General features: G+C 36.9%; 1 protein-coding gene across 1 annotated transcript in view; it reads left to right on the plus strand.

The window, feature by feature from the left end:
• LOC150096303 (calcium/calmodulin-dependent protein kinase type II alpha chain-like) overlaps positions 1 to 14,037 on the plus strand; it is a 736,535-nt gene that overhangs the window by 431,103 nt on the left and 291,395 nt on the right. The window contains exon 10 of the mRNA XM_090409027.1: positions 178 to 300. Within this exon, the coding sequence (XP_090265153.1) occupies positions 178 to 300 (123 nt within the window). The remainder of the gene's footprint in view (positions 1 to 177; positions 301 to 14,037) is intronic.

Here is a 14,037-nt window from a genome sequence, read left to right on the forward strand (position 1 = left end):
CACCAGGAAATGAAATTTATCTTCCAGATAAGTACTTGAACTAGGTTACATTTTTATTTTCATTAATTTTTATTGTGTGTGTGTGTTTAAGAATATCTTATTAAATTTTTGAACAGTTTGCTCAGTGGTTTGTTGATATGTTTAAAATGCCTCCAGAGATCCTAACTCCTTTTTCAGTATCCTTCACCAGAATGGGATACAGTAACACCAGAAGCAAAGAATCTTATAAATAGCATGCTAACTGTGAACCCTGCCAAAAGAATAACTGCTTCTGAAGCATTAAAACACCCATGGATCTGTGTAAGTCTGGATGAATCATTTTATCTTCATGCATTAAGTAAAATCAATGGTATTCAGTAATTTCTTTAATATTTGAAAATTTGTAACCAGTCTGTGTTTTAAAATTGTTTTAATGAAATAGTTTACTCATAAAACTTAAATAGGTTTCAGGGAATAAAAAACAACCTGTAAACATATTGTTCTTCACCAAGACAAGTGCCACTTTCCTGATAACGCTAAATTGGTGTATCCATTTATAATAAACACTTCCGTAGTGCATTATGTAGCATCTTTGGCTTTTGATTGGAAAAAATCCATTCATTTTTGTTTAATGAGAATTGAATGTTTTTTTTTTTAAAAAACTTATATAGGAACATTTATAACTTTTATCCCATAAAATACCCATCTCTTATAAAGCTTAATTGCTTTTTAATTAAAACACCCAACTAAGCAATTATTTTTTTACCCCTTGACTTTGGTAAAATGGCTTCAATAACCCAAATATTTTACAGTATTGTAGAAATTTTCTATATTTTATAAAATTTCTACAAAATCTTCCAAGATATTGTAAAAATTTGTCTTGGTTGGACAAAATAATGGAAATACTTGTTGTATAAACACTTACTTATATAAGCTCACTGAGCAAGAAAAAAGTATCACCAATGAAATAAAACATAAAAAAAAACATAGATGGAAATGGATTGGGCACATACTGAGAATGGACAGCAAAAAGATTACAAGAGTAGTTTTGACATGATTCCCAGAAGGAAAGAGGAAAAGAGGTAAGGCCAACGTTAACTTAGCAGAGAATGACAGAAAATGAAAGATGGCTGACTGGGATAACTGGAAGGAAGCTGAATTTGACTCAAGATAGTGGTATCTGGAAGAAACACATCCTTGTGTGCCATGAGGAACGAAGTTTATAAGTAGGTGGTATGTTTGGGGTATGGAAAGTCCGTATTTTTTTGATCAAGCTAGTTTGTAGCCATTGGCTAAGATGCTGTTGTCTATGCGGTTAAGTTCAGTGATGGTTGGCCGAGTGGTTAGTGTATCCTCTCCCCAGCCAAAAGGCTGCAGGTTCGAATCCCACTGTGGGCATGGATGTTTGTGATTGTCTATGGAAATACTAGTGGTGATGGTGGACGGTAGGTAGCGTTGGTTGTGGTTGTGGTTAAAATGAGTTGTAGAGTAGATGTTCTCCCTCGATGAGTTTTTGGACTCCCTGGAGGTGTCATATAATAATAATAATGATGGCATCATCATCAGAACAAACTAATTTTGTCCTGTTAGCCAATGTTTTTATATGCCAGGGTAGGTGGTGTGAATATTGGTGGATGTCTCTCTGTGTGGGGATTTTGTAAACACTGAATACTAGTGATCCATCAGATTAATGTGTGATAATAGTATCTAAGAAGGGTATATTATTTTTGCTTTCTATTTTCTAAAGTGAATTGGATTCAAGTTGTTGGCTATTCAAATATGTTAGAAAAGTGTTTGATGTGCCCAGACCAGAGTGTGCAGCCCACACCATTTGTTTTTTTCACGTACATGTCAGACTGAAAGGATTTTTATATAATAGAAATGGATAAGAGGATTTTTCAGATTGCTAAAATAGCTTGAATTTTCCAATATAGCAAAGAGCACTCATTGGCATGAATGGCACAGTGGATAGTGTCCCTTCTCTCCAACCAAGTCTGAATCCTAATATGAGGTGGAGTGGACTTCATTGCCCACTAAAACCAAAATTTTGCTTACTGGGGCTCAAAGCGGCTTGAAAATCTAGAGCCATTTGTAAATTATTTAAACCTTAAATGGTCATTGAAAACTTATTCCAACTGCAATTTGTAAATTTCATAATTGTTTCAATGGATTGCAAACAACTATTATGAGATGAGAGGGATGCATGAAATTATTATTATTATGTGACACCTCTAAGGAGTCCTTTAAAGATTCATCGTGGGAGGGCACTCTACTCTATAAATGTATGTGGTCAGGAAGAATGCATATAACTTTGGGAGCTTATAACAGAGGTCTTTTTTTGAATGAAATCTTCGTATTAATGTAGATCTAATTCTGAACAGTTGCATAGCAAGACTAATTTTGGAAAAATAGCTGTGAAATTTTCTGTGGTAAAAAATAAGATTAAGCATATGCTTATGTTGTGAAGTGTTTATTCAAGAATTTGCAAATATACAATTCTCGTTTACAACAGATTCTCAAAAATGCTCTCATCAACCTCAGTATACAATACATGTGTGTGTTGTTTATTATGTGTATATCTCATTATTATTATTATGATTATGATTATTCAGGTCCTCCATAAGCTTAAACTAAGCATTGCTTACATGCTCAGCAAACCATTGTGGTAATGTGCATCTGATGTTTTAATGCTGAATTCGGTATGTTCTCCATGTTTACGGTGCAGGTTTTTAGATTTTATGTGGAACTAGTATTACTTCTGCCGAATGCTTACAACTTTTTCCAAGTTATGGCATTGAATTCACAATCATTATGCTTAGCAGTTTTCTAGAAATTGCAAGAGAGAGTGAAACACCTCTTGGCATGCATATTTCATCTAGTATGCAGGTGAATAGATGTGGCTGAACAAAAGTAAACATTATTTCAGCAATCAATGGAGTTCTCATGTCCATATATAAAAAAAAAATTCATTCATCCTGGTGTTCTGCAAATGAGTGTATGTAAATTGTTACATGATGATTTCTGAAACATACATACTTCTGATTACACAATGTCATATGTTCTTCCCACACAGCAGAGCTCTTTACTTCTCTCTATGCAGTAAACACACATCATAGCAATTTCTCATAGCCGTGGGATCAGTTGGGTCCATAAATTGGCACTCCATGTCCTATCCTTCTGAATTTTTGTGTATGGAGATGGATGAAAGAGCTGGTGTAGTAAATCAAAGTGGAAACAAAACATGCACATTGCTTCCTTGATTGTATTTTAGATGCCACAACCCTTATAACAGAGTCCTAATGCACATATGCCATCCTGGTTGGCAAAGTGGTTAATGTATCTGCTCTACAACAAACAAGCTGCAGATTTGATCCCACCAGTGGTATGGATGGATGTGACTGTCTTTATGTGAGAGATGAATTTCACCACCTAGTGTGAGACAACTGTCCTGCTTATTGGAGGCCTGCAGCAACTTGATAAAGTTCTGTGTTTGGTCTCTAGAGCAGGGTTTCCAGATTATCTAAAAAATTAAATAAAAAATACAAAATATATATAATATTAAGGAAAGGAAAGTAAAACTAGTGATCATGTATGTTGCAGGTGTTTTAAGAGCAAATGCCAGAAGTGGGGGAGAGTACGATGATAGCAGCAGGTTGAATGACAAAAGATGAGAAAATACAACTAAAGTGTTGGAAGAAAGCTAGCAAAGGTGCATGCAGCATAACTGATAGCAAAAATAAAGATAATGATGATGATCATGTTTTGTTCTGTGGAGTTCTCCACACAGCAAAACTTGAGAAAGAATGATTAGAGAAATGCCTGACATGTGGCATTCCATTCTTATGCCCTGAAACGTAAGAATGGAAGACATGTAAGGAATGAAAAAGGCAGATTATGAAAGAGTGAAAGAGAGAAAATAAGTATCAAATTTTTATTGATGCAAGAAGTGAGCTGGAGGAAAGCACAATGAAATCATGTTTCCCTGGGTTCAAGATGAAGTATGTTAGCAATACTGTAAGGATGTATATCGGGAAAGTGAAAAAGATCAGTATCTTGGCTGGTACTAATGATTAGTACCAGCAGGTACAACTGTACAATGTACTAGCAGGTCACAAGTGCAATATGTGAGAAGATATAAAAGAGTTGCTGTTACAAGTGAATAAGAAGAGTGTGAAAGTAAAAACTCTGAGTCTGCTGTCACGGTATGATAGAGGTGACCAAGGTAAATATTTTTATGATTATGAATGAGTAGTGCACAGGTTGCCCAGGAGGAATGGTGTAGAGTTTGAGTGCTTGGAGTGAGTTCGATGGACAGAAGTACTTATATAAGGCAGATAGTTTGCATGTGGGTAAAATCGGAGTTAGGTGTCTAGAGGGAATATATTGTTTAGTAAAAGTGCAGAGTATGGGAAACTAGAATGTTTAGTTAGGGGAGTGTGCAGGTGAGTAAGTGGGAGAGTGATCACATGATGTCCTCCAGGTTTTTAATGTTACTTGGATTATCAACACAGGTATACAGGAGGTTGCGAGATGAAGCAGAATTGAGTTTATGTATACTAATGGCAGAAGTATTCAGAATATGGGTAAAATTTTGGCATTAGTTAGTTTCACTTAGCCAAAAATTATAAGCATTAGTGAGACTTGGTTGATAGTGGATAATACAATCATAGGGATAGAGTTCAATGGATGTAGTTTTTTCAGAGGATAGAGGGAACAGAATAGGAGGAGGGATTTTGTAATGACAGCAGGGGAATTGAAGAAAAGAATGGAAGTACATCAGGAGAACAGTGATGCAGAGGGCAACTCATTTGTGGTTAGCTGGTGTGAGATAGGTCTAAAATGATGAAATATTTAGTTAGTTGCTGCTATAGGCCAGAGGATATAAGAGAGAGTATGGATAGCATGCATTGGCAAATTAGCATGATGAGTGCAGGTTGAGTTATTATGGAGGAACTTCATCTATGGGGACATAGATTGAAACGAAGACTGGTCATGCAAGGGAAAAATAGGATGTACACAGCTGCTAAGAGATAATTGCCTAAAACAATATGTAATGGAGGAGATGCAAGGTTTGAGACTGCTGTATCTGATCATAGCATCAGAGAACTCAGCATCATCACTTCCCCACTTGGAGAAAGTGATGATGTGATATTGACCTGGGAAATTGCCAGACATGCAGAGTTTTCAGTTAAGAAAGAGTATATGTGGATTACAAAGCAAATGATTATAGCCAACTAAGCATCAACTTAAATCAATGCCATGACTTAAGAATTTGGAGGAGAATGGTATTAGAAATGCATGGGAGGTAGTCAAGGAGTGTTTGAAGAAAGCAGTATCAAATTATATATCCAGAGTCAGGTGGATAAATCAGATAGGAGTTAGATGGATGAATAGCATCATTAAGCAGGAGTTGCAGAAACAGAAAATGTGAAGGGAATATAAAGGAAAAAAAAGGTGATCAGCAAGCCTATGAGCAATACAAGGCACAGGCAAGTCAGTGACCAGTATGGTAAGGAAGGACCAAAGGTAATTATGCTAGGAAGGTAACTGATGAAGCCAAAAGAAAATCTAGAGTTCTTTCGCTACACGTGGCAAGTAAAAGGAAGAATGACCATGGAAGGATGACTTTAATGAATGCTGACAGTAGAAAGGTGGCAGAACCAAATGAAATTGGTTCTGAGTGATCATTTTGCAAGTGTGTATCATCTAGGTGGAAGTATTCCATGCCAGATGGGAACTGACTGATGGAAGAGTAGAGGTAGATGAAATGGAGGAACTTATGATAGTGCAGAACTTTCATCAAATTAGTAATAATAATAATAATAATAAATAAATAAAATATGTAGACAGGTTGCTTTATATAAATTCATGAAAGGTAATATTTATGCAAACCTGTCATAAACAATGAATTGTTAATTCTTAAATAAACACTGTGTGTGTGTGTGTGTGCGCGTGCGTGCGTGCGTGTGTTCATCTACAAAAGAAGCTGTTCTCCTATATAGTGGATGCCTGAAGTGACTTTGTCGGCACCTAAAGCCTTGCACAAACATCATACCCAAGAGTGGAAATTCGAAAGGACAGCTTGTTTGTCGGAGAGCAATAATGATATTCACTTGGTTAACAGGCTAATCTGGTCCATGTCTGCTTTTTCTTATTTTTTTCTCATTGAAAATTCTATATCTATTTTGAAAAAATTCAGAAAGCTGCAACAACATAAATTTTTGTTATCAGACTCATGCTCATGTAAATACTGTTTAGAGTGGGCCGTCCATGTTGGACCATGGATAGCATACACACTCTAGATAGTAATGGTCCAGCAAATAGAAAGCATTCAGAATCTTAGATGGTCCTGTTGCCAAAAATAGCTTGTTAGTGAAAGACTGATGGAGAATTACTAGAGTCATGCATTTTAACTGAGATTACAGTCGATTAAATGGCAGTGCCTCAATTTGAAATGAGCATATCAGATGGAGTATAACAGTAATCAGTTTTCTTGTCACCTAAAAGCATGCAGTTACAGGTGACATAACACTGGACACTTGAATTGCAGACAAAAGAACATTATTAGGTCTGAAAAATCCTGATTCCAGTTATTTCATCCTAACACAGAAGAAATCATTATAATGCATGATAATGAGGATATGACACTGTCCTTCACATTGACATTGGTTACAAATTGCTTTCTGGCCAAGTGTCTTTTCAGTGGTTCAGTATGATGAAGATCACTAAATGATAGTCACTGGATTACTGGGATGAGGTCTGTGTGGCAAGTAGTTCAGAATCACTCACTCTGTGTGGCACAGCACCACAATAATTACCCAAAATCCAAAACTATTTCCATTACATTACATTCTCCATGTACTTCTACCAACTAATAGAATGAATTCTTGCCATTACCAGTGTGTGTTATCCTTAATATGCAGAAATCTGATCACACTGTGCACTTTTACTTACAATCACATGGAAAAACACTATACACTTTTCTCTTCTGAGACATTAATTCAATACAAATTAATTTATTTACATAACCTAATGGGACCACCTCATTTAATGTCTATCTCATTAAATATAGAGCCTTGGCATTTAATTTGGAAATCATCTAATCAAATAATGTGAATTCATATTGCTTATGTATTTTACAACCATGGAAAGTGTTTTTGATTAAAAAAAAAACTGGAATTTTTAATTAGTCACATAATTATATTGGAGATGGCACTAGAGGCTAGAGTATGAAAGAGGAGAGTAGGCGAATGGAAGAGATGAGAGTGAGAATAACGAGCGAAATATGAATGAAAAATAAGAGTGGGGAGTGTGGAAGGCTTGAATGATTGTGAAGTTTTTGGAGATGGTAATGATAGGGAAGATGAATGGTGAGTAAGAGTGGCTAACTTGCAGTGAGAGAGAGAGAGAGAGAGATGAGCTGAAAGAGATGGTGGAATGTCTCAAGTATGAGATGAGAAGTATGAAAGATGAGATTAGGCGAATGGAAGAAATGAATGCAAGGTGAATCAGAGTAGGAGTGAGAGAGAGAGAGATGGGAATGATAGAAGAGGAGAGAATAGAAACAGTAGAAGAGAGGGAATGAGAGAGAGAGAGGTATGGGAATGATAGAAGAGTGGAGAATAGGAGCAGTAGAAGAAAGGGAATGAGAGAGAGGTATGGGGAATGATAGAAGAGGAGAGAATAGAAACAATAGAAGAGAGGAAATGAGAGAGAGGTATGGGAATGATAGAAGAGTAGAGAATAGGAGCAGTAGAAGAGAGGAAACTAGAGAGAGTTATGGAAATGATGGAAGCAGTCAGAAAGAGAGAATGAGAAGAATGCGAGGGAGTGCTCTAACCAGGGATAGAGAGATACCAGGAGGGCAGATAAGTAGGGGAACATTGAGTGAAAGAGTTAGAGGAGAGAGAGAGAGAGAGGGATGCAGGTGAGCAATCAAGGAACAGAGTGGTAAGAGCTGTGATGTATGGAGACCTGATGGTGTGGTACAAGATAGGATATCAGAGAAGTGTTTTGCCTGGAGGAACGATGGAGAGTGTGATTATGGCAATTAAGCAGGGTGAAAGGGTGGATGAGATGATTGTGATGGTGGGCACAAATGACTTGAAAGGCAGTGTAAATCGGGTGGCGAGAGATCTGAGATTCTTGCTGGAGGTTGTACAAAAGAAAATGCAGAGAGGAAAGATTGTATGTATTGCTCAGATATGATAGTGACGAGCTGAGCAGAAGAGCAGTAATAATGAATTGTATAATAGCCAGAATGTGTCAGAAGAGAGGATTGGAATATATAGATACTTGGAGTTCATTTGAGGACAGAAAGAAGCTGTATGCAAGAGACTGCTTGCATTTGAATGAGGAAGCATGTAGGCATCTGGAGAGATTGCTGTTTTCTAAACAAGTCAGTGTGTCAATGCAGGGAAACTAGAATTCCAAGGGTGGATGGTAGCAGGGGTAACCTCAAGTGGAAATGGGTGCTTGGAGGAAGGGGGACGACATCAGGTAACACTGAGTCCAGTTGGCTTTGGAGGGGATAAAGTTAGGTATAGAAGCAGTGACATTTTTATGCTTTATACTAATGCCAGGAGTATCTGGAATAAAGGAGATGAATTCGTGGCGCTGATAGCATCAGCCTGGTCAAAGATTATTGGGATCTCTGAGATGTGGTTGATGGAGGATGATATAATAATAGGAATAGAAGTAGCAGGGTACAGCATTTTTCGGTAGGATAGCAAAGCAAAATGCCATGGTGGAGTACTGCTTATGATAAGTGATAAGTCTTGAAAGCATATGGTGCGAGGTAGAGGTGGGCAAGACAGGATATTTAGACAGGTGTTGCTACAAGCCAAGGAGCACAAAGGATGGGGAGCAGGAGATGTTTAGGCAGTTGAGCTTGACAAGGTTATGGGAGATTTTAACTACAACAGTATAAGCTGGGAAGAGGAAAATGTGTGTAGTAATAAGGGAATGGAATTTCTAGAATTCTTGAGGGACAAATGTCTTAGGTAATATGTAATAGAGGGAACAAGAGATTCAAGTGTTTTATATTTGGTCATAGCATCAAAAGAGCTGATAATAACTGAGATGAAATCTCTTCCCCCATTTTGGAGAGATTTACCATGTGGTTTTGACTTGGAAGATGAATAGAAATGCAGGAATATCAAAGAATAGGGAACGTATGTAGAATTATAAGGTGGGTGATTATAATAGTCTTAGATATCAACTTGAGACAGTTCCATGGAGGGAGGAATTGGAAGGATGAGATATCATTAGTGCTTGGGAAATTGTGAAGGAATATTTGTTAGCAGCAATAGTAAGCTGTATTCCACAAGTGAAGAAGAGAACACAATTTGATGTAAAGTGGATGACAAATAATGTCAAACAGAACTGCAGGTGAAAGGCAAAACTGGATATGAGAAGAGATTGGCATTTAGATCCAAAGAAAATCCTACGGAATTTTTTAGCAAGTAGGAGGAGAAATGATGTGAAAAAATGGCATTGTGGAATAAAAATATGAATAGAATGACTGATGCAGAGAACATAGTGGAGTTGTTCAATGAACACTTTATTGGAGTATTTCATCCTGGAGAAATAGCTTTTAATACTAGAGGGATAGAGCAGGTTTCAGGTTTAGAGGTTCAAGAGGAGAGTATGTTCCAAATAATACTGAGTACTCTAGATGTCAGTAAATCTGTGGGATTGGATGCTATTTCACCAGGCTTTTGAGAGAATGTGCTGAAGAACTGACAGTTCCGTTGACCTGGCTCTTCGATGAAAGTCTGGCTGCGGGAAAGGTACCCAGGGAATGGAAGGAAAGTAAATTAGTGCCATTGCATAAGGGCAGTAGCAGACTGGAAGTGGCTAATTATAAAGCAGTTTGTGTGTCATCAGTAGTTGTTAAGGTCTTAGAGAAATTGGTGAGGGACCATATATAAAGCGTTGTGCAGATGTCAGTAATGTTATCTGTGAGAATCAACATGGATTTGTTAAGAGGTGCTCTTGCTTTAGTAATATGATTGCTGTTTATGATAAAGTGACAAGAGCAGTTGATGAGGGAAAGGCATATACTGCCATTTTTGGGGGGGGGGGATTTTGCAAAGGCATTTGACAGGGTGCCACATGATAAGCTGATACTTAAGTTGCAGCACATTGGTTTAGATGTCGTTTAGATTGGTTTAGTCAACTAGATTAAGGATCGACTGTCTGATAGGTATCAAGAAGGCCGAAGGTTAAAAGTGGGATTCCACAGGGCTCAGTACTGGGACCTGTATTGTTTAACCTTTATATCAATGACATTGTCATTGGATTGCAAGGGGATATTCAGTTTGCAGATGATGTGAAACTAGGAAGGGTTATTAGTAATAGTGCAGATTTGGAAGCCCTTCAAGAGGATTTGAATAAACTAGACAGCTGGAATCATTTAAGTTATGATTGATAGAAACCTGAAATTCAGGAAACATATTACAAAGATGATGAAGGTAAACCAGAGGATTGCTGGAATACTGAGAAGGATGCTGACCTGCAGAGATAAATGAGTTATCACTGTATTGTATAAGACCCTGATCTGACCACACTTAGACTATTGTTCTCAAATTTGATCGCCAGGGTTTGAGTGGGATAAATTAACTGTGGAAAAGGTGCAGAGGGAATAACAAAGATGGTTTCAGGACATACAATGTTAGTTATGAGATTGGTTGAGGGAATGTGAACTGCAGGGTTTGGTGGATAGAAGAAGAAGGGAGAGGTGATATGACCAAGACTTTTAAACTGTTGAGAGGCAGTTACAGGGTTGACACTGGTGAGTTCTTTCACTTGGTGGAACTGTGGGAAGGAGCAATGATGACAAGGGGCCATCCCTGGGAGTTACAAAAGGAAGCTGTGAGCAATAGGGTGAGAAGTGGTTTCTTTGTGTGGAGAGTGGTTGAACCGTGGAATTTTTGCCGGATAGAGTGGTGAGAGCAAGAATGGTCAATGAGTTCAAGGAGTGGTATGATAGACTTTGTGTTTCCTAGGAAGGACCTCCCACGATGAGTCTCTTGACTCCATGGTGGCCTGAATAATAATAATAATTACATTAGTATATGTTATATTAAACTAACTAATTTTGCAAAAAACAAATAATTGATTGCTTTTCTGGGCACGCACACGCACACGCGCACGCACACACACACACACACACACACACACACACACACACACACACACACACACACACACACACACACACACACACACAAAGAGAACAAATATAAATAACTCAAAACTCAGATTAACCATTAACAGTCCCCGAGACATGCACAGAGCATGTGTCATCTATTTTCGTTTACATTTTGTAGATGGTCAAGTTGAAGTCTAAAGTTAAGAGATTGTATTAAAGACTTTTGGTTGTCAAAGATGCATCTTTACTCGTATTGAAGGAGCAGTGGAACCTTCAGAATATACCTGTAGAACATGGATGACTTCAGTGGTTCTTTTATTTGTTGTACTATGAAATTTTCCTCAAAATAAGGCATAGTTGCTTTATCCTATTCCATGTTGTAGTTAGTAGCTGATACACATGTGACGAGGCTTAATTTTTCTTGTCTTATATAGACAACGTTGCTAAGGTGTTCTTTTTCATGGATTTTTAAACTTCCATTAGTCTGTTCTGTATCCCTGAGAACAACGAATTCTCTACTCTTCTGCATATTTTTGTAAAGATTTTCCATCTTTCAGCAATCTCAGGAGATTCTGGGTAGTTTGCATTGGTTTGTAGGCTCTCATATGTTATGTATTATAAGTAACAAAGCAATCTGAAGAGTGTCTTTCAGTATATAGTCATCCAGTAATGAAATAGATGTGGAGTCTCTGTATGGGATATTAACAGTTTAGCAAGATGGTGTTTCTATGAATAGTATATGCTAAAATATGTGTGTTTTTGATGGTGTTTCCATGAATAGTATATTATTATTATTATTATTATTATTATTAGACACCTTCAGGGAGTTCAAAGACTCATCGAGGGAGGGCATCTGCTCTACAGCTCTGTTTCCATCACTCAATCTACAACTGACCATAACTACACCAACACGCCATCTACTGCCGACCACCACCACTAGTTTTTCTACAGGAAACTGTAGAAAAACTAGTGGTTTTTCTACAGTTAATACACTAAATACACAGAAAGTACACTAACTGTGGATCACAAACATCCATGCCCATGGCAGGGAACCTCCAGCCTTTGACTGGAGAGCAAATTCACTAACCACTCGGCCAGCCAAGCTGGCAATATGCTTTTTTGCCATTTAAAATGAAGTGAAAGTTGGAGTTTTTTAGTTGTATGTTTTCATCTTTTATGATGGAGAATGCTCAGACCCTTTTCTAGCATTCACCATCCTTTATGAGTAACCTGGTATGGATACTTAAATGTTGATTATCACTGAATGTTTGAAGTTTAATGGAGAAAACACATATCTAGAGATAATAATTACTAACTAAATTTATTTAGCTAATAAATTACTGTGCCAATATTTCACCTCGGTCACCAAGGCATCTTCATATACAAAAAAAGAATATACCTAAGCACAGGCACAATAGGAGGAAGGAAAACACTGACAGAATATGAATGGCAGGGTTGTGCAGTTCTAACTGGTCCTCTCTATGGTTACTATGATAGAGACTTGATGAAGGTCTCAAAATAATGGTCGCCCTTATTTTAGGTAAACTGAGGCAGCCGAATTTGTTCAGATTTGGTGAATTCTTTAATGTTGTGGCAGATTCTAGGAATGTAATCTTTCTGATTTATACCTGTTCCTGTATAAAAGGGAGATTTTCTCCCATTGGATCTGGTGAATCACATTCATGGCAGTGTCTGCTACTCCAGAGCAGCTGTAAGTGTAACAACATCCAAATAGATGTTGGCATTTCTTCTTGTTTGTCCAAAATAAAAAAGCATGTAGGAGCAAGGGGTGCTGTGGGACTAAGGATGGTCTAGATAAGCAGATCTTTCAGTTAGCAGACAGGAGTTCATGCTACAGTGAGATTAAAACCTGTCACCTACTGGGAAAGTGAACTGACTATCGACTCACCCATCTAGATCAGCACTAGCACTACTGTAGCAGGGAAGGTAGAACGGAATACTTTCAATGCAAAATGTGAAGAATGTTTACAAAGGTTATTTTAAATTGCAGTTTTTGGTTGTTGTTTTTTTTAGTATTTTCTATAGTACTGATTGGCAATTATGAGAGTCAACTTGTCAGATACTTTCTTTTGTAAAAGCCTAAAAGCATCATAAGACATCATAAAAAACAGCAGAGCTTACTAAGTAATGAAGCTATCCCATATCTTTAATTAAAATTTTAGTCTTTATAATATTATATGTTGTACCATCATTTTTTATTTTGGTTTTTTTTTTTTTTTTTTCATGTAGTACTTTTTTTCTTACTTTTTTTCTTACTTAGTACTTTCATGTAGTAAATTTTTTTCATGTAGTACTATCATATCCTGTACACCCTTTGTGGGTACATGGCAGGAATTTGATGATGATGATGATAATATTATATTAGTCTTTTAACTTATCCTCTGGTTAGAGATATGGGGTAGCTCCATTACCTACCAAGCTCTGCTATTTTGGTATTATCTGACATTAGGAGCAATATGAAAGTTTAGTTTCAGCAGTATATGTGGCCTAAAGCATTTTACTAAATGATAAATAAAGCTAGTAATTACTATTCTTTGTTTATCAGGTGAAATCATGGAAAAATTAATTCTACGAACTTCACATTTTTCTTTTTCAAATAAAAGAAAAGCTTTAATTAGAGACATCCTGTTTTTATTGCATTGATAAATAGCTGAATTTTGAAATAAATGCAGTATATAGCTTTAGTATAATGGATACAACATCAGTGCTGATGTTATGTTGTATAAATGATATTATGCTGTTAGAGTGAACTACTCAAATGGTGACATCTGAGTAGTTCCTTAATCCAAATTTTGGCAGATGATAAATTTGATGATGAGATAGATAAATCATTTATCTATCTCATCATTTACATTTTTCAACTTCAGATGGTCAAATTTAAA

This window comes from Typopeltis vanoorti, chromosome 19, assembly GCF_054136105.1.
Source record: "Typopeltis vanoorti isolate ZY-2024b chromosome 19, IOZ_Tvanoo_1.0, whole genome shotgun sequence".
In the NCBI taxonomy this organism is placed as follows: domain Eukaryota; kingdom Metazoa; phylum Arthropoda; class Arachnida; order Uropygi; family Thelyphonidae; genus Typopeltis; species Typopeltis vanoorti.